At 46.7% G+C, this 24199-nt stretch overlaps 1 protein-coding gene across 1 annotated transcript in view; it reads right to left on the bottom strand.

Annotated features, from left to right (window-relative positions):
- The window catches only part of LOC149866686 (ephrin type-B receptor 5), a 118443-nt gene that overhangs the window by 24915 nt on the left and 69329 nt on the right, over positions 1-24199 (bottom strand). The window contains exons 5-6 of the mRNA XM_090044015.1: positions 17100-17255; positions 14514-14852 (exon numbers count right to left, since the gene is read on the bottom strand). Coding sequence (XP_089900141.1) covers positions 14514-14852; positions 17100-17255 — 495 coding nt within the window. The remainder of the gene's footprint in view (positions 1-14513; positions 14853-17099; positions 17256-24199) is intronic.

The raw sequence follows: 24199 nt of genomic DNA, 5'->3' as shown, positions 1-24199 counted from the left end.
CCTCTGAAACATCAGATCACTGACCACACTATCAACATGCCCACCTTTTTCAATCTACCCTCACAGGATACTGCTAGCCCCCCCATAATAACCCAGCAATGTTTACCTGCATTTCAAGGTTAATATCCATGCATTTTTGTATTTACATACATCAGTGTAATTTACGTGGCATTCCATAATGAAGCTGAGCTGGTAAATTCTAAGGCACAGAGGTATGAAAGAGTGAAATAGGGTTGTAGTTGTTGTTAGTGGTAGTAAAAACAGCCAAAGAGTAATCCAGGACAGGATAGCTTCCAACAACTATTCTAAGGCAAAGAATTTAAATTTTGATAAGCAAGTTGCCTCTCATCCACAGGCAAATCTCATGAACTACCTGCAAGGGTAACAACCCCTACAGACAAAAGTTATCTGACTTTCTGTTTTTAAAGAGCTCAAACAAATGTTAAGGTTGAAGGTATTTATGGGCAGGAAAAGCTGATAGTTCCTATCACGAATGTTTTGATAAAATATCCCCTCCATTGTTAGGAATCTGGAGAATGCTGAATTTAAGGCTACTCTTAGATACAGGAACCAAAATATCCAAGCCCTGATACCTTTGAGGTGTTTGTCTCCAATGGCTTCCCTTCCTTATGTGAATATTATTAATAATGTGCACCATGGAACTGTGGCTTCCTAATTTGTTCTATGTATACCTGTCTCCAACACTAAATGCAACAATTTGTCACAGCACTAATAGTTTGCTCTTCTCGCATGAGGTTTATACATGGAGACAAGCTAGCTCTGCATCTAATGACACTTGACTAATTGGTGGCGAGCTGAAATCTTGGGGCCCGATTATTAAGTGGTCTATTCATATTGGGAGATCTGGCCTCTGAGGAAGAGTGGGAAATAACTGGTGTCAGTACAGAGCTCATTTAATCAAGTGCATGGGAATTTCTGCTCAGGTCCCATGTCTGACAGTGATGGAATGTAATTAAGATGGAGGCATTTCATTCTGTTGGTTTTTGCAGCCACTGATAAGTCACAGAATCATGAGAGGTAGGGCTAGAAGGACCTCTAGTGGTCATCTTGTCCAACCCCCTGCCTGAAGGCAGGATCATCCCTTTCTAAACCATTCTATACAAATCCATTATCTAACTTACTAGCAAAACTACACAGTCAACCCTGACACAACCGCAAGATATAGCAAGGGTGAGTGGCCCTAACCTGCCAAAGATAAGGCAAGTGAACAATAGTGCCCAATGTCCTGCTGCTGTAAGGGTTGTCAAAATACACTCAAGAGATCCAAGGGAGAGGGCTACACCCCCTGTTACAGAGGAAGGCAAAACCCTCCACAGTCCACACCAATCTGATTGTAAAGTAAAACTTCTTCCTCACCCCAAATGAAGCTCTTTGCTCTGGGGTGATAAGATGTCAAGTTCTCCTGATGTTTTTGTGGGATCATCACGAAAGCAAGATGGGTGCCTCTTTTGAGAATGGTGACTCTGAGCTGCCCATTCCCAAGGTCACTGATGTTTGATAGGGTTTCAAGTCTAACATTCCTGAGCAGTGGTATGAAAATAAAATGGAAATATGTGCCAGTGGCATTAATTTCCCCATCACTTTTAAGAAAATCCAGAATTTTGAAGACATCCAACACAGGATTAGCAAATGAAGGAAGGTAGAGGTAGTTCTGACTTTGATTTTGACCACTGAAAGTCTTCAAGACCAGGTTCACTGCTGCTGATCTTTCAAGCTCACTGGGAAGAGGACCTCTCTTCTATAGTTCTTAGAAGGATCACTCTAATACATCTCTACTTTGGTCAACATATCTGCTAGCAGGTGGTCCTTTATGAGGTTAATCAGGAGTCACACAAGCAAACTTCCCACCTCCTTCCAGACACAGGGCTTCATGCTTGTGGCTTGAGAGTGCCCAACGAAGGAGCAGAGCTATGGGGGCACTGGAAGAGAGAGGGTTTTGGATGGGAGGCATGGCACAAGAGACTTCTGCAAGGAACAGAGGGAGCAAGACTGTTTGTAAATAGACTTTCAGTGAAGGAATGTAAGTGAATCACTGACAGCAAGGACCTTCTATCAATTCAAGTTAGACTGAAGGTGTAAAACAAGCTTTAGGGAAAGAGATTTCTCAATTGCCAATTCTGTTTATGCACCACTGCCTTGCACTAACCAAGCTCTTCCACAGGGCAAAAGCAGTCATGGTCTGCCAGCTTTACTTCACCTATGAGATACAGTACTGGGTTTCACACCTGCCTGGGTAACTAAGGAGGGGAGAATAACCAGGGCACCAATTTTGGGCACTTAACTTGGGAGGCACGCAAACATAACAGCTGCCACTGGTGCTCTCCTGGACACTGCACTGCCATCAGCAGCCCGACTGCAGCCACTGCCCTGTGTACTCTTGCTGGCTAGGGTGCAGAACTTCCCAGTTGTACCTCTGGTGCACCACTAAACTGAGATTTTTCTCAAATGAGCCCACCCAAAGGAAGCCTACCCTCCAGTTTTCATAAAATTCACAAAAAGAAAGATGCAATAAAAAAGAGTTTTCTATGCAAAATTAACTCCAGATAACAGCAGGAACCATCACTTAAAGACCTGAGCATGAAAAAAAAATTGCCTTGAGGCAATGGAAGGTGAGGCTTTACCATGAGTCACCTGCTCTGTGGTAATTACCCATGTGCAGGCTCTTTCCCTTTGGTAAGTGAAAGTTAATCCCCAGTAGCTTAAGCATCTTTTACTGAGGAGGTAAGCCACCATGGTTTAGGCTTAATTTATCATGGGTTAAGAGTATGCACACTGGCTTGTTACCACTGAGCAGCTAATATACTGCAAGTTCTCACCTTCCTTACCTTTCAGTAATATACCATCTGCTGAAGTGAGCTGTTGCCCATGAAAGCTTATGCATCTCTGATTCAGTTAATCTATAAGGTGCTCCATTTACCTTGCCTTTTGCTTGACTACAGACTAACATGGCTAACTACCTCTCTCAGTAACTTGTGTGCCAAAGTCCTAAGTGACTCCTCTCAAAGTGGCTGCCTCTGGACCAGGATCTATTTGTAGAAGCAAAATCAATATGCACAGAGCAGAACTCAAGGGATAGAATATCTCTAGCCATATATCAATATTTGTTTTGCACCTGGCCTTCTCACTTTGTGGAGATTGTCAGCAATGACAATTGTTATTAATTATTGCTCCTGACATGCACTGATTCCACCCTTCTAAAAAGGGTTTTCAGTCCAAGATCTTCCGGAGGAACCTGGAGGGCACTGACTTTTTGGAAAATGCTGAGCATCCATGGCCTGTAAAATTAGGTCCTGTGAGGGTTTCTTAAGCTGGGTACCTAGGAACTACGCCCCCCAAGATTGCTACGACTTTTGGAAACAGTAGACTAGCTCAACTGACTGAATTTACAAATGCCTTTTCCTACTATCCATCAGTGTTTTGAGACTCCCACAAAAAAGAATAAAACCAATAAAACAAGTAGAAGGAAATGACAAAAACGGAGAGAGAGATGGGGCCTATTTCTTAACTTTTGTCCACCTGTACCTGAATTACAGGGTGTTAAGTGCTTCCAGTTCACATGCAAGTGAAAGAATTTAAAAAACCCCAAAACTAACTCAACTGAGGGAACGCAACTAGCACAGCAGCCCTGGCATATGCCCTGGCATATCACAACAATGAGCTGTGATATGCCATGCTGCTGATTACAATTATTGGCAGCTAAAGTTTCATTGTCTGATGTTAATGGGGCAGTGGACAGGAGGTTCAGAAGGAGCTCTGTAGGTAAGAGAGAAGCTGCCCCTGTTCACCCAGAATCAGTGAACAGGAATATTTGAGGCTGGGTCTGTTTGGTGGCATTTTCACTTGTATCTTGTGGGATCTGTTTGTGTAAAGGGCATGGTGACTCTGAATGTTCACAAGTGACTGTTCCTTCTCTCAGCCAAGCCTAAATAGAGGCAGAGCTGCTCCAACCTATAAAAGCCTGACTGAGAACAACCCTAGGGGCCAGGAAATAGTGAGCGCTCACTAAAAGGGCAGTTTGTGAGGGAGAGCTTGGAGTGGTGTTTTTTTTTCCCTTTTGGTTATTTGTGTTCTTATGTTCCTAGGAGAGCCTCTCCTTCCCCTAAGACTTTTTTTTAATTAAAAAAAAGCATAAAAGACAGAAGATAGCAGCTGTGGCACCCATGGATTAGTTTCCCAAGCATGGCAGACAGAAGGATCATGGGATGTAGAAACAGCAAGGTGTTTACTACCTTTGAATGGGTTCTTACTGCCAGTTCTACACTCCTGAAGTGTCTCCTGAAGGTGCTCCTGGAGAAGAAGGTCATGGGGAGTAAATTCAACTGAAAGCAGTGACAGAGCTGCAACAGGATTTTGAGCAGCTGGTGAAAACAGGCAAGAGAGAGATGATGCTGCATATACAAATGAGAAACCTCTGATATCTACCAAATAGATGATCTGATGGATAGATCTTCTGAAGAGGAGGAGAATCCATGGAGGCATGTAACAGTGAGAATAAGGCAAAGGGAGAGACTGGCTAATGAGGGCAAAGCAAAACTGGGGAACCAGTTTAGTGTCTTGATCAAAGAGGAGGAAAAAAGAGAGAAGTCTGTCAATGGGCTGGAGATGGCCAGTCCCAAATCAGGGGAATAGAGAATGGAACCTACAGGTGACCTCAGCCCACGAAGAACAAAGGAAGTGTCAAGAGAGATCAAAGGATAAGATCCACAGGCAGAAGAAGGAATGGTAGGAAAACAACCAAAGATGAAAATACCAAGAAAACACAGGTTATGTTCTTGGAGATTCTCTCCTAAAGAGAGCAGACAGGCCCATCACAAGGGACATCCTGGAAAACAGAAGTGTGGGCTGAATCTGGGTAAAAATCACAGTAGGATGGAATAATAAAACGGACCTTAAAGAAACCCCCCACCTCCACGACTAATTATGAGGAATGTATGAGGCAAGGATTTTTGTGGGTGGTATCTTTTATTGGACCAACTGCATGGTTGGGATAGACTTAAAGAAGCTTTCAAAGGCAATGCATTCTTCGTCAGGTCCGAGGGAAAAGCAATTAGTTAGGAAGGTTGACTGGATCTGAGAGCTGAAGAACGCTGATGAAGAATTGACACGAAATGATTGCAAGGCAATAGTATAAATGATCTTAGGTACTGTTAGGTATACATCCCAAATGAGAGTTAAAAATCAGTAGGGAAGGACTACAGAATGGTATGGACAAACACAGACCTTAGAAAAGACGAAAGAAAAAAAACAGAGGCTCTGCAAGCAGTAAAAAATGAGACTAGTCTGTAGGGGGGAATATTTTTCTATGATCAAAGAAAGCAGGAATATAGTGAAAATGGCCAAAGGCTTAGCTGAGCTAGTCTCTCTGAAGAATACTCAAACTAGCACCAAAGCTTCTTCAATCGTGTAAATAAGAAGGAGAACCAGGAGGGAAGACATTTTTGCTATATGCTGGAGGAGGGGAAGAGATCAAGGGTAACCTAGATATCCATATTATTCCATAAATATTTTGCCTCAGTCTTCCATCAACATGAAGAGGTAACTGAAGATAACAGATGAGTACCACAGGGCAAGACATGGAAGTGGAAAGAACTACATTAAAGGTGGAAGCAAAACATAGATTGCTTTCTGACAAAGAACTGGGGAGGCAGGATGATCTCCATCCACAAATATTACAGAACTCCAGCATGGAACTTTACTAAATCTGTTAAGTCCCATATAATACCTTATGAATGCAGAAGAGCAAATGTAGGGGCAAATTCTGTTCCACCTATTAGTCAGGTAAGTGTTCTGAGGCACTTAGGTGCAATTCTATTCCACTCTATTTGAGTCCCTGAAAAACTGTTGCTAAAAAAGGTGGGTGAGTCCTCTTCCCCCATGCTGCTGTCATGTGACTTAATCTCACAGTTGGCAGATGACAGTTTGGGTAATGCATGAAGGCATTAATGTTTTTTTCAGGACTTGAATAAGGTGGAATGAAATCATTCTTAGGTGTCTAAAGCCAGTAATGTAATTAACAGGTAGAAGAGAATCTTATCTATTAATACCTATTTTATAGAAAGAGATGAAAAAAGTGACCCAGGCAATTACAGACCTATTTAGGTGGACTTCAATAGTATGTAAAGTCTTAGAACCAGATACTGAAGGAAAAGATAATTAAAGATATGGAAGAAAATATAAAATGGAACAAAACACAACATGGTTTTTTAACGCAAAAACATGTCAAACTAATTTAATATCCTTCTATGTCAAGGTAATTGATTTCTTGAAAAAGGACAATACAATCGACTTAATTAGTCTGGATCAGAGGTGTCAAATAAATGTCCTGGATCTGTCTTGTAGAGCCTCTTTATCCAGCCCGCTACTGACGGGCCACTGGAAGTTGTGGGGTGGAGGTGCATGGCCTGCCACAGAATTCAGCGCCCTTTGGCTCTGTTGGCTGTGGCTGATAGAGTGGAGCTTGGCGTGCCCTAAAAACCTCCTGTCACTGGCAGACCCCTACCCCTGGACCCTTTGTCATGCCTGGACCTATTGCTACTGCTACCAGAGTCTTGCTTTTCTGCTCAGGATTATAACAATTGCTAAATTTGGAAACAGGAAGGAATTTCCCCCCTAAATCAGACTGGCAAGTTCTCTAGGGATTTTGCCTTTCCTGGTAACGTGGAGTCTGGTCTTCTTCTTAGAAACAAATGGGCACATACTGATAAGTTCCCTCATCTACTCTGCCTACCCACAGCATGTTGTGGGGCAGGGGTTGGCAAACTATGGCTCATAGGCTGGATCTGGCTTGCAAAGAGATTGGATCCAACCCACAACGGAGTCCCACAGCCAGTGGGACAGGTGGGGGCTCACATACCAGTAGCCCTGTCCTTCTGTCAGGCTTACCTCCTTCACCCAATTTTCTGTGAGAAACACCACTGCAGCAGGGAAGAGGTGCTGGCATAGCAACCAGCCAGAGGGTTAATGGAGCTCCTACACTGCAGCCCCAGCCTTTCCTGCCACCAAATTTGCTTTTGCTGATTGCTACTCTTGATGAGAACCAGCAGCTGCAGTAGGGGGATGCCAGAGGGTCCCTAGACCCAGATGCTCTTGCATTAATCCCTTGGCTGCTGGCTATGCTGACACCTGTCCCTACAGTATTGGCATCTCTCATGGAAGTGTAAGGCTAACAAGGCAACTGTGGCTACTGGGCCATAACCTCACCCTGCTTCTGTTGTTGGTGTGCTGGAGAAGGGGGCCTGTGGTGGCCTGATCACAAGGGACTGCCTGCTATTGTTAAAGCTTGCCATGCCCTGTTGTATGGTGTTCTTGGTGTTCTGGTATTGTGCCTTGTAGCTATGTGTGCAAGAGCTATGTGTGCAAGGGCTTGATGTGGTTATTTTAGGGATTCCTTGGTTAAGTGGCTGCCTGTCAACGCAGGAGACTAGACTTGATGGCCCAGGGGGCCCTTTCCAGTCTTCTGTTCCTAGTAAGTAGGAATTTCTTTAAGGTCAAAGAATTCACATAAATTGTTAACTGAGGAGCAGAACTGACCTTGGTAAATCAGTTAAGACACTGATTAATTGGCTGTTAATGTTAATTATTTGAGAAGGTTTCCAGGATGCTGAGCTCTCTCGCAAGGGAGCAGCAAGTCTCCCGTGTTCTGATGCTTTGCCTAGAACGTAACACTGCAATTTCACTGGAGTGTGTGAGCCAGAGGAGCACCATCACCTTCTGCCCTGCTGATCCCCACCTTGAACTGCATCCCTGTCCCACCTCCTGGCCTCTCTCCATCAGAGCTAATGCTCAAAGTAGGGGGATGGTGCAGCTCAAGAGAAACAACACCAAGTGACTATTTGCTCCAGACACTTCAGCCATCTCACTCTCCTCTTCCCTGCTTCCTCTTCTCTCAAACTCTCTGTGGTTTATGTGGCTGGACCTCCCACATGGATTACATTCCCACCTTCAGCTGCTCTGCCTCCCCTGATATAACCACCATGTAAGACTTAGGCAGGCATGTTGATGCCACTCTGAAGTTACTTCTCCCTGATATCTGCTCAATCTCGGACTCCTCCAGTCATTGCCCTTGTGTATCTCACATAGACCTGAATGCTTGTGATTTTTCTTCCCCACTCCTTTCCTCACAGCAGTGGCCAAAAGCATCCTGTCCCTTTTCTTCCCGCCTCTCTTCCCCTTCCTATGGTTTGTATTTCCCCAGATCTACTATATTACAATCATTGTCAATAGGTCTTTTTCCTCCAGTGCTATCTCCAAACCTACTACTGTTAAGCTCTCTTTTGTCCACATTTATACTCTCAGCTACTCCATCTGTCAGCGTCCCCCTTTCTCAACAAAGAACATGAAGAACCCATCCTCTCTTCAAACACTTTCCATGCACCATTGTTCTCAAGAGATTTCCGCCTGGATACAGCACAGAAACTACCTTCCTCTGTGCACTTAACAATTCTCTTTTTTGTGCTGATAATGTCTCCTTTAGGCCGTTGCTGCAGCTTCAGCATTATTCTGTCCCTCTCCCTGAATCGCCTCTATATCTATTCAGGTGTCGCAGACCATCTCCTGTCACGGTGTCACACTTTGAGTTCTCTGGATAGATTGCTCTTAGAAGGGAAGAATATTATTATTATGCTCCTAACAATAGGGTTCCACACCTGTCTATCAAATATAAGAGGGTTTTACTTTACAGTGCATAACAAGGTTCAGCACTGGTACTTTCTGCCTACTTCTCCAAACCTGAATATCTTTTCTCTGCCTTTATCCAAAGTGCAGATATCCCTTGTAACATGACAAATTTCTCATCTCATCATGCAAAACCACCAAAACCTGGAGAGCTGGAGCCTTTGTAGTTCCTTTGCACCATCCACCAGGTCTTTTACTACATTTGAGTCTGTTACACCTGAGTAAACATACGGAAGACAATAGAGCTGACAAGTGTCACCAAGGGCAAAATTTGGCCTGTTAGAATCATTATTTCTGATGTTCACATGCGAGACGAGAACAGTCCAGCCTCACTCTCAAAGGCCAGGCAAAACGTGTAGAACTAGAACTAGCATCCTCACGGCCTCTGTGGGGCTGTCTGGCTCTTCCTCTGCTTCCCTGGAACCCAAATCAGCCCACTGGTCTGTTTACCCCAGGAATCCTGCTTCTGACAATAGGCCGTTCATAAAGGCTTCAGAGGAAGAAGCAAGGAACCACGCTATAGACAACTGTGGAATAAGCTACACGCAGGGGAAGCATTTCATGATCTGCCAGAAGGAGAGGTTGACATATTCATTGAGGCTGGACAGCAGCTATTTATTCTACATGTGTCCTACTAAATGTAGCAGTAAGTGACTTAATGGGTCAACCCTGCTCATTCTGTAGGATCCGGGCTCCATAAGGTGCGGTGGCAGTGAGCTCAGTGGGTTCTCTGCTGGCTCGGCAATGGCTTTTCCTTCTCCCTCCCCCGCCACAAAGCCCTGGTGCTTCACGCACCCAAGGACTTTCTCAGCAACTTCTGCTCTCGAGGAAGTCTTTTGTATACTTTCATGTCTCCTCCTCTCCCCATCTTGACATCTCAGATGTCTGCTGACAGCACTCTGTTTTTTCTGCCTCTACTCCTGACCATTCCCCTCCCTCAGCTATCAGTCTCAGTACACCAGCCATGTTAGGCCACAGAGAGCACTGGGATGCAGTTTGCATGGAAGATGCTACCAGAAGTCAAGTCAGATTATACAGCCAGTGCATAATGAGGAAGAGCTTTGTTGTGCCGGGCCCTGGTTACCCCACCTTAAATAGACAGCCATCTAAGGGTGGGACTTTATCCTCAGCTGCCATGGAAACAACTGATGTCACAACCACTGGATCCCAGCTCTCACTGTGGAGCAGGGGAGAGTGAGCTGCCAGTTGTAGGGAACCTTTTAAGGAGGCAGTGGTCTTGGGGAAAAAAGAAGGGAATGGGAGACTTGGGCAAAAGGAGGAGAATGTGGAATAGTTTTAGGGACAGAGTGTTTCCAGGAAGGGGGTTACATGGACCAGCTATAGGGGAAGGTGGGAGAACCCCTGATTGATAGAGAGGCTTGGAGGAGTTCAGGAGCTGCCAGGGTTGCAGGGTCTTTGTTTGGCTGTGTCTCTTTCAATGGAGAGGGAGCAAGTGCTACACCCACCCATTCAGAAAGCTCCTCTCTTCCCATTTCCTCATCGCCTCCCTATCAGTTCCTGCCTCTCTCAGAGCCTCAAGAATCCAGCTCCGTGTGCAATGATAATAATAATAATAATAATAAAAAAGCTAAGCTAAAGCGAAAAGCTGCCGAGGGGCTCGAAGGGAGGGCCAGATAGGCCACGTGACGGAGCAATAGAGGCCTCGTTAGCGTGAGCTGTCACTATGAATCGAGGGCGGCTCATCTCAAGTTCACTCCTAATGATCTCAGGGAAGAGCAGGGAAGGGAAAAAAAAAAAACCCACACACACACAAAGAGCCTGGCCACAATAACTATTCACCACACACTACAGCTGCAGAGAAGGGGCTGTCAGGACTGCCACCTCCTCCCCCCACCCTCCCTGTCTGAGACCCCTTGGAAGCAGAAAAGACTTGCCCCCTATTGCTCAGAGGAGGGAAATGGACTGCTAAGGACAGGCAAGTGAGGCATGACTCAAAGAGGAGGGAAGACTTGGCAATCCTGGAGGAGGGCCAGGAGGAAGAGGGAGCAGGTAGGGTTGGGACATGGCAAAGGGCAGGAAAAGGAGGTTAAAGGCTCACTTGCCTATCCCCAGAACAGGTCAGAGAAACTCTCCTGAGCCCACACTTATCCCAGGAGCCTCCTTTCCCTGTGTTCTTCCGACAGCCTAGACACATTGGTGGCCGTCGGCCTGCAACAGCCATGCACCTGCTCATGGCTCCATGCTTGGGTGGGCTGAGTGTCTCATGAAAGCTCTCCTCCTCACTGCTTCTCCAGCAGTGAAGCTGTATGAGAGCTGCTACCTCTGTCAACCAATCTGGAATGCCACAGATCTTCCTTTCTTTCCAAAACCTGGAATCCCCCCACAAAGTCCAGGTCCAAAGGGCAATCCTGCCACTGGTTCTCAGTCCAGCCACATCCTTCCTACTCTCACAGAGCATCCACCAGTGCTCTGTAGAACCCAGACACCAGAGCCAGAAGAGACCTTTTGGCTGGCTCAGTCCTGATCCTTCACCAGAGCAGAACTGCTCTCTATTATTTGTTCTCTCTCTGCCTTTCTTTAGACTCAATTTATGTAGTTCCAGTGCTGGGGCTTTCTCCCATTCCCTGGGGAGTCCATCTGAGTTCCACATTAGGGCACAGATCATGATATGTGGTTTAAATTAATCCTGGTGACCCCTTCTCAAGCACTGAGCCATACCTCTCCATTCATGCTGCGTACAAGCCTTGCAGAGCTTGTTTGCCTGCACCCTTCAGGCTGCACATAGGTATGGATTCACTTTTCTCATACTGTGTTGGTTATATAGGCCTTCCCCTCTCAGCGACGTACAGCACTTCTGCAGCAATTTAGGATTTTCATGGTGTTCATGCTGCCTCCCCTCCATAGACAAACCTTCTGTGTTGTGTCTGTCACTCAAACTGTTTTCATAATCCTTCTCTTCCCAGCTCCAGGGCTGGTCTCTCTTTCCCTAGCCCTTATATTGCAAAGACAATACTTTCTCACTGCAACTGTAAGCTGGCACCCAGCATGCTGATATCTGGGTGCTCTGTAAAATGAAAAACACCTTTTCAATGACAGGCCAGTGACATCTCAGGATCATGCATTGGCACCACAATACTGAAGGGCTTAGGAATGAGGAAAGCTTATCACATAAAAGAACCCATAGTAGGGGGGTTTTTTAATTGTAGGATTAAGCCTTTTTTCAGTCTTCATCAAGTCTCAGCTGGGTCACTGCATCCTAGCACTTCCACATTTTTACAGAATTGGTAACTGATCTAGTTTCCTCCTTTACTGTGGTCCACATTTCATCCCAGAGGTGGACACATTGCAGTGACAGACAAAGCCATTCATATATGGATTTCAGACATTAGGGCTGGAAGGGACCTCACAAGATCATCAGGTCCAGCCCCTTGCCCAAAGGGCAGGAAGTCAGCTGGGGTCAAATGCTTCTTGAACATGGCAGGAGTAAGCACTTGCACCACTTCTGGGGGGAGTCTATTCCAGACTCTGGAGACTCAGACAGTAAAGAAGTTTTCTTATGTCCAGTCTAAAAGGCTCTTCCAGCAGTTTGGGACTATTTGACCTTGTCTTCCCTTGGGGTGCCCTAGTGAACAGACATTTTCTCAAATCCTGATACACACTCCTCATATACTTATAGGCAGCCAACAAGTCCGCCCTGAGCCTATGCTTCTCCAGGCTGAGAAGTCCCATGACCCTCAGCCTCTCCTAATAAGGCCAGCTCTCTTGACCTCTGATCATACGTGTGGCTCTCCTCTGGACTCTCTCAAGCTTCTCCATGTCCTTTTAAAAGTGTGGAGCCCAGAACTGGATGCAGTACTCCAGCTGCAGCCTCACCAAAGCCAAGTAAAGCAGGAGAATGACAGTGGGTCTTGCTTGAGATGGACTTGTAGATGCAAGCCAGGATTTTATTGCACTGGTGGCTCATATTCATCTTGTGGTCAATCATGACCCCCAAGTCTCTTTTGGTCATGGTGCTAGTGAGTGTAGCCGTGCTGAGCCTTTAAGTATGGTACGGGGTCTTTCTCCCAAGGTGGAGCACCTTGTGTTTCTCTATGTTGGTTTTGATCTGCCCACCTTGCAAGCCTATCCAGGTCAGCCTGAATCCCTGCATATCCTTTAGAGTGACCACACTTCCCCATAATTTGGTGTCATCTACAAACTTACCCAGTCCACTTCTGATACCAGAATCCAGATCATTTATGAATATATTAAAAAGAGTACTGGTCCAAGTACTGAACCCTGGGGGGCACCACTGATTACCATGTGCCATGTTGACTCAGTTCCACTGATGATCACTCTCTCAGTCCAACCATGGAACCAGTTACCCAGCCATCAGACAGTAAGGCTGTCAAGGGCACAACTCCCCAATTTTACCATGAGGACATCATGGGAGACCACGTCAAAGGCTTTTTTGAAATCCAAGTAAATGACATCAGCCTCTCCTCCCCTGTCCAGGTGACATATCAGTTGGTCATAGAAGGAAATGAGGTTGGTCAGGCGAGACCTACCTGTAACAAAGCTGTGTTGGCTGTCTCTCAGGATGATGCCTTCCATTAGTCTGTTGTTGATGGATTCTTTAATATTTTTTTTTCCCCAAGATCTTTCCAGGGATAGAGGTCAAACTGATTGGCCTGTACTTCCCTGGGTCTTCCTTCCTTCCTTCTGTTCTTGAAGATAGGCACCACGCTGACCCTCTTTCAATCTTCAGGAACCTCTCCTGAGTGCCAAATATCCTTGCCATTGGCCGTGCTATGATGTCAACCTTCCCTTGTGCTTTTAGGATCGCATCCTTAAGGAGTGACCACTCATCATGGAATCCCCTCCCTGTCAGATCAGGATCTCTCAGGGCCTTGACAACCAACCTCCTGAGCTTGTGGAAGTCAGCTTTCCTAAAGTCGAGGATTTCTGCATTTCTGACTGATTTGCCAGATTTGCAGTGGATAGAGGAAGTGATCAACTTGTGATCACTGTCACCAAGCTTCCCTTCGATCTTCAGGTCACTCACTAGAACATCCCCTTTCATCTGATATACTACATTATATTATGCTAATGTCTTTCTGTCCCACCCTATAGTGACAGGCAGTAAGGCAAAGAAAGAGAGATGTCACAAATCACTCCATAATGTTGGTTAAGGCACCATGAAACATGAACTGGAGTGCAGCTAGTGAGCAAGCGAACAGGACACAAGACAGTGAGAGATGGAAGGGGAGTACTGGAAGAAGAGGGACTGAGGAAAGAGAGGATCTGAAAGAGTCAGAAGACAGGAAAGTAATTGGTGAGAGATCAAGGAGAGGAAGGGCAATGAACCGGAGAGAGGGAAGGCAGGAAAAGGAAAATCAGAGAAGAGAGTAGGCAAGTCGGATTGAATAGGTAAAAAAACAGTCTTTCAGTGCTTTTACAGCCACATGACACCCACAGAGCCCTTTGCTAGCCCTCTGCAGCATCTCCTGTCTCTCTCAAGGCAGTACTTGCTTTCCCAAACTATGGAGCCATTTCTCCCACCACTGTCTCCTTCAAGCTGGTTCCTGAATTTGATTTTTCCACTCTTCCATGAATGATCACAACCACAGAAGCAGCTTAGCTTGGCCTTTCTGTCAAGGAAGCAAAGCCCACGCCAGAAGGAGTAACAAAAAATGGTGCACATGAACCACCCGAGACAGACAGGCAACAAAAGACAAGGGCAATCCCTGAAGAAGGAGAGTCACAGTGAAGCCTACTATGAGGCACAGGACAGGACAAGAAGGAATAAAGGCATAAGAGGGAAAGGAAGAGAGAGAAGCAGCAGGAGGGATGGCAGACAGACAAGCAGGCCTCCTCACCTGATTGGCTGGTGCTGACATTGATGGTTGCATACTGGGGAGCCTCAGAGCTGAGCTCTGTCACAAGGTTGACAGCCTGGATCTCAAACGTGTACTGCACACGAGCCAGGAGATTGGAGACTTGCACACGGCTCTCTGTCAGCCCCACCTGACGTGGTTCAAACTGGACACTGTCCCCACAGCGCACGCAGGGCCCTGGGGAACCCGGTGGGCACACCTTGCAGATGACATTGAAGAAGACATCCTTGCGGCCACCCAGGTCCTTGGGAAGGCGCCAAGTCAGAAGCACATTGGAGCCGATGATCTCATAGCTCAGATCCCGGGGGGCAGAGGGAATGCCTGAAAGGAGAGAGAACATATGATCAAAAATCTATGAAAGAGTGAGGGGGAAGCAGAGAGGAAAGAAGAGGTAAGGGAATCTGAAATCAAGAGGTCAAGATTGTGGGACAGGGCACCCCTGGGCAGGGGTGGCACCTGCTGTGAGGGGTGGGTGGCACCCTGTGAAGGCAGAATTCAGCAGCCTCAAGCAAACAGCAACCCAAGGCAGTTCCCTCCCCTATTGCCCTACTTATGCTGCAGAGTCAGACCCATTCCCCAGCAGGATCCCTGAGTCTCACTGCTCCTCCTCTGTCTGCAGACATCTGAGACACACTGGCAAAATGTGTGCCTCATTTCCAACAAGTGCTGATCCACACAGAAGATGACAACCAACTGGTACTATCAGTTACTCCATTAGCTCAACTGGCAGAGGACTGTGTGGTGGATCTAAGAGCTCCTGTTGGGACCAGGGCAACTCCACACAACAGAATTCCTATTTTATTCTGGTGATTTTGTTTGTTCTTTTAGCTTAAAAACATTTGCTCACAAAAACTGTCAATGGAATGTCCTAGGGACAAGACCAAAAGTTAGCAAAAGCTAGATTTATACTTTCCTGTGCAATCTTAATCGGTCCCCTGTGCGTTATGATACAGGACATAATTAGATGATCAGATACACTGTTTTTCCTCAGAACTCTTCTTCCATTCAGTGTAGAAAAAAAACAGCACAGAGGAATGAGGCATGGTTTTGTAGCAGGGATCCAGTTGTCCATGGGACCTATGTCTTGTTTGCTCATTTGTTGAAGAGGGTGGAAGGTGAAAGATGTAGAGGACTGCAGAGTGAAAAGGCATGGCTCACGGCTGTGGAAGCTGCCTGATGCCCTGGAGACCTGGATGCCATCTCTGCTTCTACCACACAGTTCCTGTGTTGCGCTGGGCATGTCACATCAGTTAAGCAATTAACAAGGGCTCACTAGCTGTTTTCTTTTTCTGAGACCCAGCTTGAGACCCTGGGGTCTGGCTGTCAGAAGCCCTAGCCACTCGCAGCTGCCGCAATATTAGCTGGAGCTGTGGCTGCATTCACAATGTACCATACTGTATTCCTCCCTCTCAAAATGCCAGGTCCCAGCCTTCTCCAATCATTTAATGCTTTTAACCTAAACCTCCTTGTGTTTCAATTCTCCACCTATAAAACAGATGACAGTACCCTTTCTACCCAATGGGAGCTTGAAAAGATAACTTAGGGGTTGAAAAGCACTCAAATATAGCTCAGAGGGTGCATCTACATGTGACTATTTATGTGCGGCAATAAGCTTCAGAGCTTATTGCTGCTGGGTGCACATCTGTTCAAGCACCTAGGACTGCAGCACATTGAGATGGGCTGGAGCAGCTCTGGCTGGCAGGGGCCCTGAAGGTTAGGGTGCAAGCCTGAGGCTGCTTCTCCACTCAACGTGCTGCAGAGGGGCTCCACTTCAGTTTGGGACTAGCTGGCAGGGAGCCACCCCACTGAAACACCTTTGTAGCCCAGCCAGCCCATCCAGCATCTACATGTGCACTGCTGTGGAGTTTTATACTCCGCAGCAGATTAGTACTTGTATTTACAAGTACTATCCTGCTGTGGAGTAACTTAGTTTACTCCAGCCTAATAGGGGCACACATGTAGACACTGAGATGTCTACTGCACAGCTAATTAGTCTACTGCAGACTAACATCTCATATAGACGTGCCCAGTGAATAATGTACAGTCAAGAAGACACAGAACTTTCAACCACCAGGATAAAGCAAAATACTGAAGTGTTGCTTATCCAATGAACACTGTCCATCTGGAGGCACTGAATGAGGCAGCAGTCCAGTAGCAAAATAACTCCACAGTGATGTATTTAATGCTGCATCATAATACAGGCATGTCTAGGGAACTGAAATGAGGTTAGAAAGACCACATAAAATTTGGCACCTCCCAATTTTTGAGTGTTGGACTTTGCAACTTCAGCATTCTTTTACTGTAGGATTTTGTGTCCCATATAATGGGATTTACATGCAATATGTAGGATTAATGAAGTCTTTTCAGCTACACTTGATGGGCGGATACAACTTGTAGTGGATTAGAGGCAGCAGCCTCCAGGTCCTTGCAAGTGGAATAAGCAAAGAAAAATTATTCCCTTTTCCTTTTGGAAGAGATGAGTCAGAGATGTTTCTGCCTCCTGCAATCAAGTCCTTTCCAGTTGGCCCTGCGTTCCTTTACCTTCAGATCCCACAGCCAGACACTTACCAGTGCAGGGGGCATCCAAGGTGTCTGATGTGGAGCGGTAGTATCGGTTCTGGCAGGCACACTCACTGGATCCAACCACTGGAGTGTGGCTGTGGGCAGGGCACGGACGGCAGGGGGCATCTCCAACAGACCCTTTAAAGGAACCGATGGGACACGCTGAGGAGGGAAAGGAAACAGGCAGATGAGAAGAAGAAATGCCACTGACATATCTTACAGGGAGCATCAAACCCTTTAGGTTTAATTCAGGCATGCCAAACTCACCAGGCCCCGTGGGCTGGATGAATGGCGCAGGGCCAATCCTTGGGCCAGACGGCCCACAGACCAGCCTGTAAGTCGGCTGCAGTGCATGAGGCCAGCCTAGGCCATACATTGCATGCAACACACACCCCGGACGAGCCCCATGCTCTGCATGAAGAATGAGTCCTGTACCAGCCTTGCATGCTGCATGAAGTGCATGCCTGCCTTAGCCTCATGTGCAGTGTATGGGGCTGATCCTGCACATACCACGTCGCAACATGTAGTTCCACTCCAAGGCTCACCAGCTTCACCATGAACCAGATAACAGGGCTCTGTGGGTTCAATCTGGCCCACGGGCCAGATCTCTGACATCCCTAGATTTAAACCCAGGTGGGAACTGGGAGAACCCCTCACAGTGACAGCCTATGGCAGTTTTGGCCACCTTGCCATAGGCCTGCTTTGAGCTGGGGTTTGTTGCACGTCTGAGCCTCACTGATTGACTAAAGCTGCCAGTAGAGCTGAAGTGACTTTGACAGGCCTCCTTTAAGGTTGATTCATTTATGGATAGCAAAAAACTAGTTGCAAGAAAATGGTGGATTAATTTGAAATAACTCTGACTTTCCTCACTTGCTGAAGAGCACTAGCAGTGCACAGCATTATCCTCCCAACTCAGCATAGCAATATACCTAGCTCAAAATTGGAGCAACTTGAATTGAACCTCGCATTAGGAACCAGGCAGAAGTGTGGCTTGACTTGGCAGGCATGAAGAATCCCATAGGTGCAAACCAACTCTAGGAGTGAAAACGGTTGCACAGGGAAAAATACCAAGCAGAGAGAGGAGCAGTGGAAGAGTCCCTTATCAGCCTGAAAAGCATAATGCATGCCCCAAAGCTGAATATGCTTCATGGAGCTGCAGGAAAAAACAAGTCTAGGAATGTACAGGGAACTGGGCTTCCCCCTCCACTGAGAACTGTTGTATGGGAACTGCTAAATTGAGTAAGACCTAAGGAACTCCATTACTGTTCCTCAGAGAGAAGTGGTTCTGCAAAAACCGGGTCCTCCTGGGTTTATTCCTATGGCACATTTGCGTCCCCTTTGTGAACCATTGTTTCTCCCTAACTACCAGTTCTGGGAATGCTGCCTGGAATCTAGCTGGGTTTTGTGGACTGATTTGCTTATATTTATTTTCCATTCTGTCCCACACACCCTCACTCACTCTGTCTCCTCTACTGGGACCCAGCCAGAATAGAATCCAGATCACTGCAAAGAGTTCAGGCCCCAAAGTGAGCATATAATTTGTACCCGCAAAGCACAGACCAGAGGATTTCATAATTCCTTCCCACTCTGCCCTGCTCAGGCTTTGTGGCTGAGCTAGGACATATCTTTTTGGAAGGAGATCTAATCTGCATTTAAAGTTTTCAAGTGAGGGAGAATCCACCACATCCCTTGGTAAATTGTTTCAAGAGTTCATTAGGCTCAGTTAAATTTGGTGCCTTAGTTTCTGTCTGAATTTGTTTGGCTTCGGCCTCCAGTCCCTGGCTCTTGTTATGCCTTTGTCTGTTAAAGAGCTCTCTAACTAACAGAAATCTCTCCTCTTGTAGGCACTTGTAAACAATGAACAGGCCACCTCTTATCTTTCTCTTTGATAAACAAAGTATATTGAGCTCCTTAAGTCTCTTGCCTCTAAGGCAGGTTTTCCAGACCACAAACTCTTCTTGTAACACTTTTTTTAACACTTTCCTATCTTTCCAAAAGCCTTTCGAACAGGGCTCGCCTGATCACACAGGGTTCCCCTACAGACCTGCGGGGAGTCTGCTGCGCTGGAAATTCAGTGCATCAGAGCAGACTTGATTCTGGAGCACGGAAATTGATGTGCTCCAGCAGCCTTCCGTGTCATGTGTATCAGCATCCCTGCGCTGAAAAAACGGCAGTGGGGTGCACTGAACTAAAACATGTTGGATGAGCTTTAGTTCAAAGCACCCCACTGCCATGTTTCAGTGTGGGGGTGCTGATGCACATGACACACGGGTCATTTAATTAGCTCAGGTCACTAATTAAAGTACCCGGTGCCACGTCCTGGAGCACATGTAAAAATGCCCAGAGATTCTGCTTTGTGAAACATTGGGCGGTTCTACAGTTTTTGAGCCCACAGTGGGCCAAAAGTGAGAACTTTCAGATTTGATCATGGGAAAATCCCTGAGTGGAAAAACAGAGAAACCAACAGCCCTGCAGGAAGGGTGCTCCCCTAGGACCTGTGACAGTGGCTAGAGATAGATATTACACAGAAACTGGTCTAAGTGATGGGAAACTGGTTCAAATTTGTAACACAATAGAATAGGAGTTGTCAACCTTTTTAAATAAGTATACCCCTGGCAGCCCCCTTTTTAATAAGCGTACCCCTGGGGGAGGGGGAGGGGGTGGTGGTGAGCAGTCGGATGCTGAGCCGGGGGTGGGGAAGGGAGGTACCCCCAACTGACAACCCCTGCAATAGAAGTTCAGTGGACATAAATCACTTTCAAAATGGCCAAAACCAAACCTGGATGGGTGTAGTATCAAACTTAACTGATTTAGGTTAAATTGGTTTATTAAACTTCTGTCCCAGATCCCTTCCAGATTCAAATTAATTCACAGTCCCCCAGCATCCCAGGATGCTTTGCACCTCCCCCCAAACCTCCCTCATAGAGTGGGCAGGCTAACCTTGGCCCAAGCTGTCTGTTTCAGCCCAACAGGAAGGCAAGCTCTAGCACCCCCCGGCTTAGATTCAGAGATTGTAAGGCCAGAAGGGACCTCGGAAGATCATTGGGTCCAGCCCCCTGCACCAAGCAGGAAAGATAAGCGGGGGTCAGGTAACCCCAGCAAGGGGACTGTCTAGTCTCCTCTTGCAGATTTCCAGGGTAGATTTGCACCACCTCTGGAGGGAGCTTATTCCACAGTCTAGACACCCTTACTGTGAAGGGTGTTACTTGCTGTTTTTCCTAATGTTAAGCTTAAATTGATCTTCCAGGAGTTTGTGGCCATTACTCCTGGTTTTTCCGTCAGGTGCCCTGGTGAACCGCTGCTCACCGAGCCCTTGATGTACTCCCCTAGTGTAGCGGTTAGTTGCTATCAGGTCCCTTCTCAGTCTTCTTTTCCTCAGGCTGCAGAGTCCCCGATTCCTCAGCCTTCCCCCATATGGCTTGCCTTTTAAGACTCTGATCACATGGATGGCCCTTCTTTGGACTCTCTCAACCTTTTCCATCTCCTTGTTAAAGCGTGGTGCCCAGAACTGGATGCAGTATTCCAGCTGCAGTCTCACCACTGCGGAATACAGCAGAAGAATCACCTCCTTGGCTTTGCTGGAGATGCATCGATTGATGCATGCCAAAGTATTATTTGCCCTACTCACTACAGCATCGCACTGCCAGCTCATATTCATGCTGTGGTCTATTATTACCGGCAGGTCCTTTTCATTCATGGTGCAAGTCAGTTGGATGCCACCAAGCCTGTAGGTGTGTTGGGGGTTCCTTGTCCCGAGGTGGAGCACTTTACATTTTTCACATTGAACTTCATCAGGTTCTGATCCACCAAACTTGCCAGCCTGTCTAGGTCCGCCTGTATCTGCAGCCTATCTTCAAGCATGACCACGCTCCCCCTTAACTTGGTGTCGTCCACAAATTTGGCCACTGAACTCTTCACCCCAACATCCAAATCGTTAATAAAGATGTTGAAAAGTACTGGACTGAGCACCAACCCCTGTGTGACACTGCTGCCCACTTCTCGCCAGGATGACACAGATCTGTTCATTACGACCCTCTGGATCCTATCCTGCAGCCTGTTTCTCATCCACCTGATTGTCTCAGAGTTAAGCTCACAATCCTCCAATTTTCTTGCGAGGATACTGTGGGATACAAGATCAAAGGCCTTTTGGAAGTCTAAGTATACAATGTCAACCTGTTCTCTTGTGTCCAGGTAGTGAGTTACCTGGTCATAGAAGGAGATGAGGTTGGTAAGGCAAGACATACCTGTGATGAAGCCATGCTGGCTGTCATTCAGAATCTTACCTTCTGCGAACTTATCGCAGATAGACTCCTTGATGAACTTTTCTCAGATTTTCCCTAGGACAGACGTTAGGCTGATTGGCCTATATATAGTTACCCAGGTCCTCCCTCCTCCCCTTCTTGTGGATGGGCACAACACTGGCCCTCTTCCAGTCTTCAGGGACTTCTACAGAGTGCCACAAGTTGTGGAAGAGTTTTGCCAGGGGTTCTGTAATGACTTGGCCAGCTCCTTCAGCACTCTCGAATGAAGACCATCAGGTCCTGCTGACTTGTATATGTCTAATTTTATTAACTGGTCATATACCAGTTCTACAGTAATAATAGGAAGGCGATTATTCCTACCGTGCTCATCTTCTACTCTACCTGGAGTGGTTTTCCTTTTGGTCCAGTGAAAGACTGAGGTGAAGTAGTCATTCAGCAGTTGAGCTTTCTCCTGAGTGCTGGTAACCAGCTCTCCTGAGTTGTTGAGCAATGATCCCACACTCCCATTTGTTTTCCTCCTGTTCCCTACATATCTAAAGAAGGATTTCTTGTTGTCCTGGATTCCTGGTGCTAATCTAAATTTGGCTGCCAGTTTAGCCTTTCTTATCTATTCCCCACAAATGCAGGCCATGGTGGAATAGTCATCCTGGGGGCCTGCCCTGAGCTTCCATTGTTTATAAGTCTCTTCTTTCCTAAGAGGACCGTGATTTCCCTGTTTAGCCAAGGGGGCTTCCCAGCCCTTCTGTTACCTTTTCTCCACATGGGAATAGACTTCCTTTGTTCTTCAAGGATCACGTCATTAAGGAACAGCCACTCTTCATGCACACCTTTTGCCTTTGGTCCCTGGTCCAGCAGCACTTGCCCTACTAGTGGACTAAGCTTGTTGAAATTTTCATTTCTGAAGTCCAAGACTTCAATCCTGCTATTGGATTTGTCTGCCTTACGTCAAACAGTGAACATGATGGTTTCACAGTCACTGTCACTCAGACTTCCCTCTATATTTAAGTCGGTCACCGGCTTGTTTCCTTTGGCCAGGACTAAATCTAGCAGAGCATTACCTCAGGTTGGCCCATGCACCTGCAAAGATTGAAACAATTCAGCCTCAGTTTTTTTTGACTGTCTGTGCTTAGCCACTGTAAGTTCAAATCCCTGCTCTGACCAATTTGGATCAATGGCTTGAATGTGGTGTTTTATTTCTCAGGTGGGTACCCTACCCCCCCTAGTTATCAGCAAAATCCTATGATATGCCCAAGTGGCATTTACACAGCTACATAGGTGTAATTTTTGCCACTTAGGTATTCTGGATTTTGTCTCTAATTGTGTAGCTGAGTTCACCCTGTGCTTCCCTCCTGGGCATGCTCAGTAGGCAGCAATTTGGCTGTGTAGGAGCCTGGGCAGAACAAGATTGCCTGGGTTCAGGTAAGTCCAGTGCTGTAGCAAGTGGGTGGGGGTGGGGGTGGGGGCAGGGGGGAAGAAGGGCGACCGCCCCGGGCACCAAAGTGAAGGGGTGCCAACAGGTGTTGCCCAGCTGGGCTGAGGCACGGGACAGAGCTGCGAGCAGTTCGTTTGAGGGGATGGAGGAAGGGCAGCTCCTGGCACTGCATGCACTCCCAGGCAAGCATGGGAGTATGTATGCCTCCTAACTCTGTGCGCAAGACAAGGATGGGCTGCCATTGCAGGTTTTGCCTTAGGCACCAAATTTCGTTGCTACAGCACCAGATAAGTCCCATAATAAGTGACTGCTTAGCATCAGAAGAGGAAGAGGAGGAGGATGGGGGATTTTCCATTTGCTTTCAGTAATCCCTGGATAAAATGAATAAAGGGCAGGTGAACAGCTTCTGCTCCGCTGGAGGCTGGGGCCCACACCCAATCAGAAACTCAGGGCCCTCTTGCTTCTAGGGCAACATCTATCTCAGAGTCACTCTCCCTGTGCTTTGCTCTCTTTTTCCCATCTCCACATGCCTCCCCGTTCCTGGCCTCCAAGGGGACCAGCTTCAAGAGAAGAGCTGAAGACTTGTGGGCACTGAAATCCTCTCTGGGTGATGGGCAGCTTAAAATCTGGATCTCTTGCACCCTAAGTGCTCCAACCACTAGGCTAATGAGTTAAAAGTGGTAGGGGCCCCCTCCTGTCTTTTGCTTTGGTCAGTTATATGCATACTGAGTCATCTCAACCTGTTGCAGGTGGTATCTAAACAGCCAGATAAATAGGGACCTACCTCAATTGCAGTGGAAGTTCACAGCACAGTGGAGCCTTTAATCTTTCTCTTTTCGCTGTGCCCCCCTCTCCTCCCTGCCATTGAGTGGCCGAGAAGCAAAAACCACAGCATTAATTAACTGCCTCTTGGCCACTCAGTGGCACTGAGGCGGGGTAGGGGGATGTAGAGACATATGCGGCAATAAGATTGAAATGAAAGGTGCCGCTGTGCTGCAAACTTCCACCATGATTTAGGCAGGTCCCTAGTATGCATAAATTCCCACCACTGCTCTTAGTCAGCAATATAAGTGCCACTTAAGCATGTAAAGATGAAACAGGACACAGTCCTTGGTATGTAACCATAGGCACTGCAGAAATGCAACCATAACCAAGTACTGAAGACACCAAGCTTCTTTTAGTTCTGTTACAGTACCACGTCCACACTGTAGAAAACCTTTTGGCTGTACTAAGACAACCATACGCACTGGTAGGAGCCCGAGAACTAGTCAGAGCACAATAAGAGACCTTGTTAAGTGCAAACAATTACTATTAGGCAGGAATACACTGGTTAGTCTGAAATCTCAGCAACTACTCAAGTTTATCCAGATACACTGACATATGGAGTCAGGGGAGAGTTGCAACATTGCATA

This window comes from Crocodylus siamensis, chromosome 4, assembly GCF_052110815.1.
Source record: "Crocodylus siamensis isolate JL-2025a chromosome 4, ASM5211081v1, whole genome shotgun sequence".
NCBI classification, from domain to species: domain Eukaryota; kingdom Metazoa; phylum Chordata; order Crocodylia; family Crocodylidae; genus Crocodylus; species Crocodylus siamensis.
The sequence above is the reverse complement of the archived record's forward strand: the minus strand, read 5'-3'. Positions and strand labels throughout refer to the sequence as shown.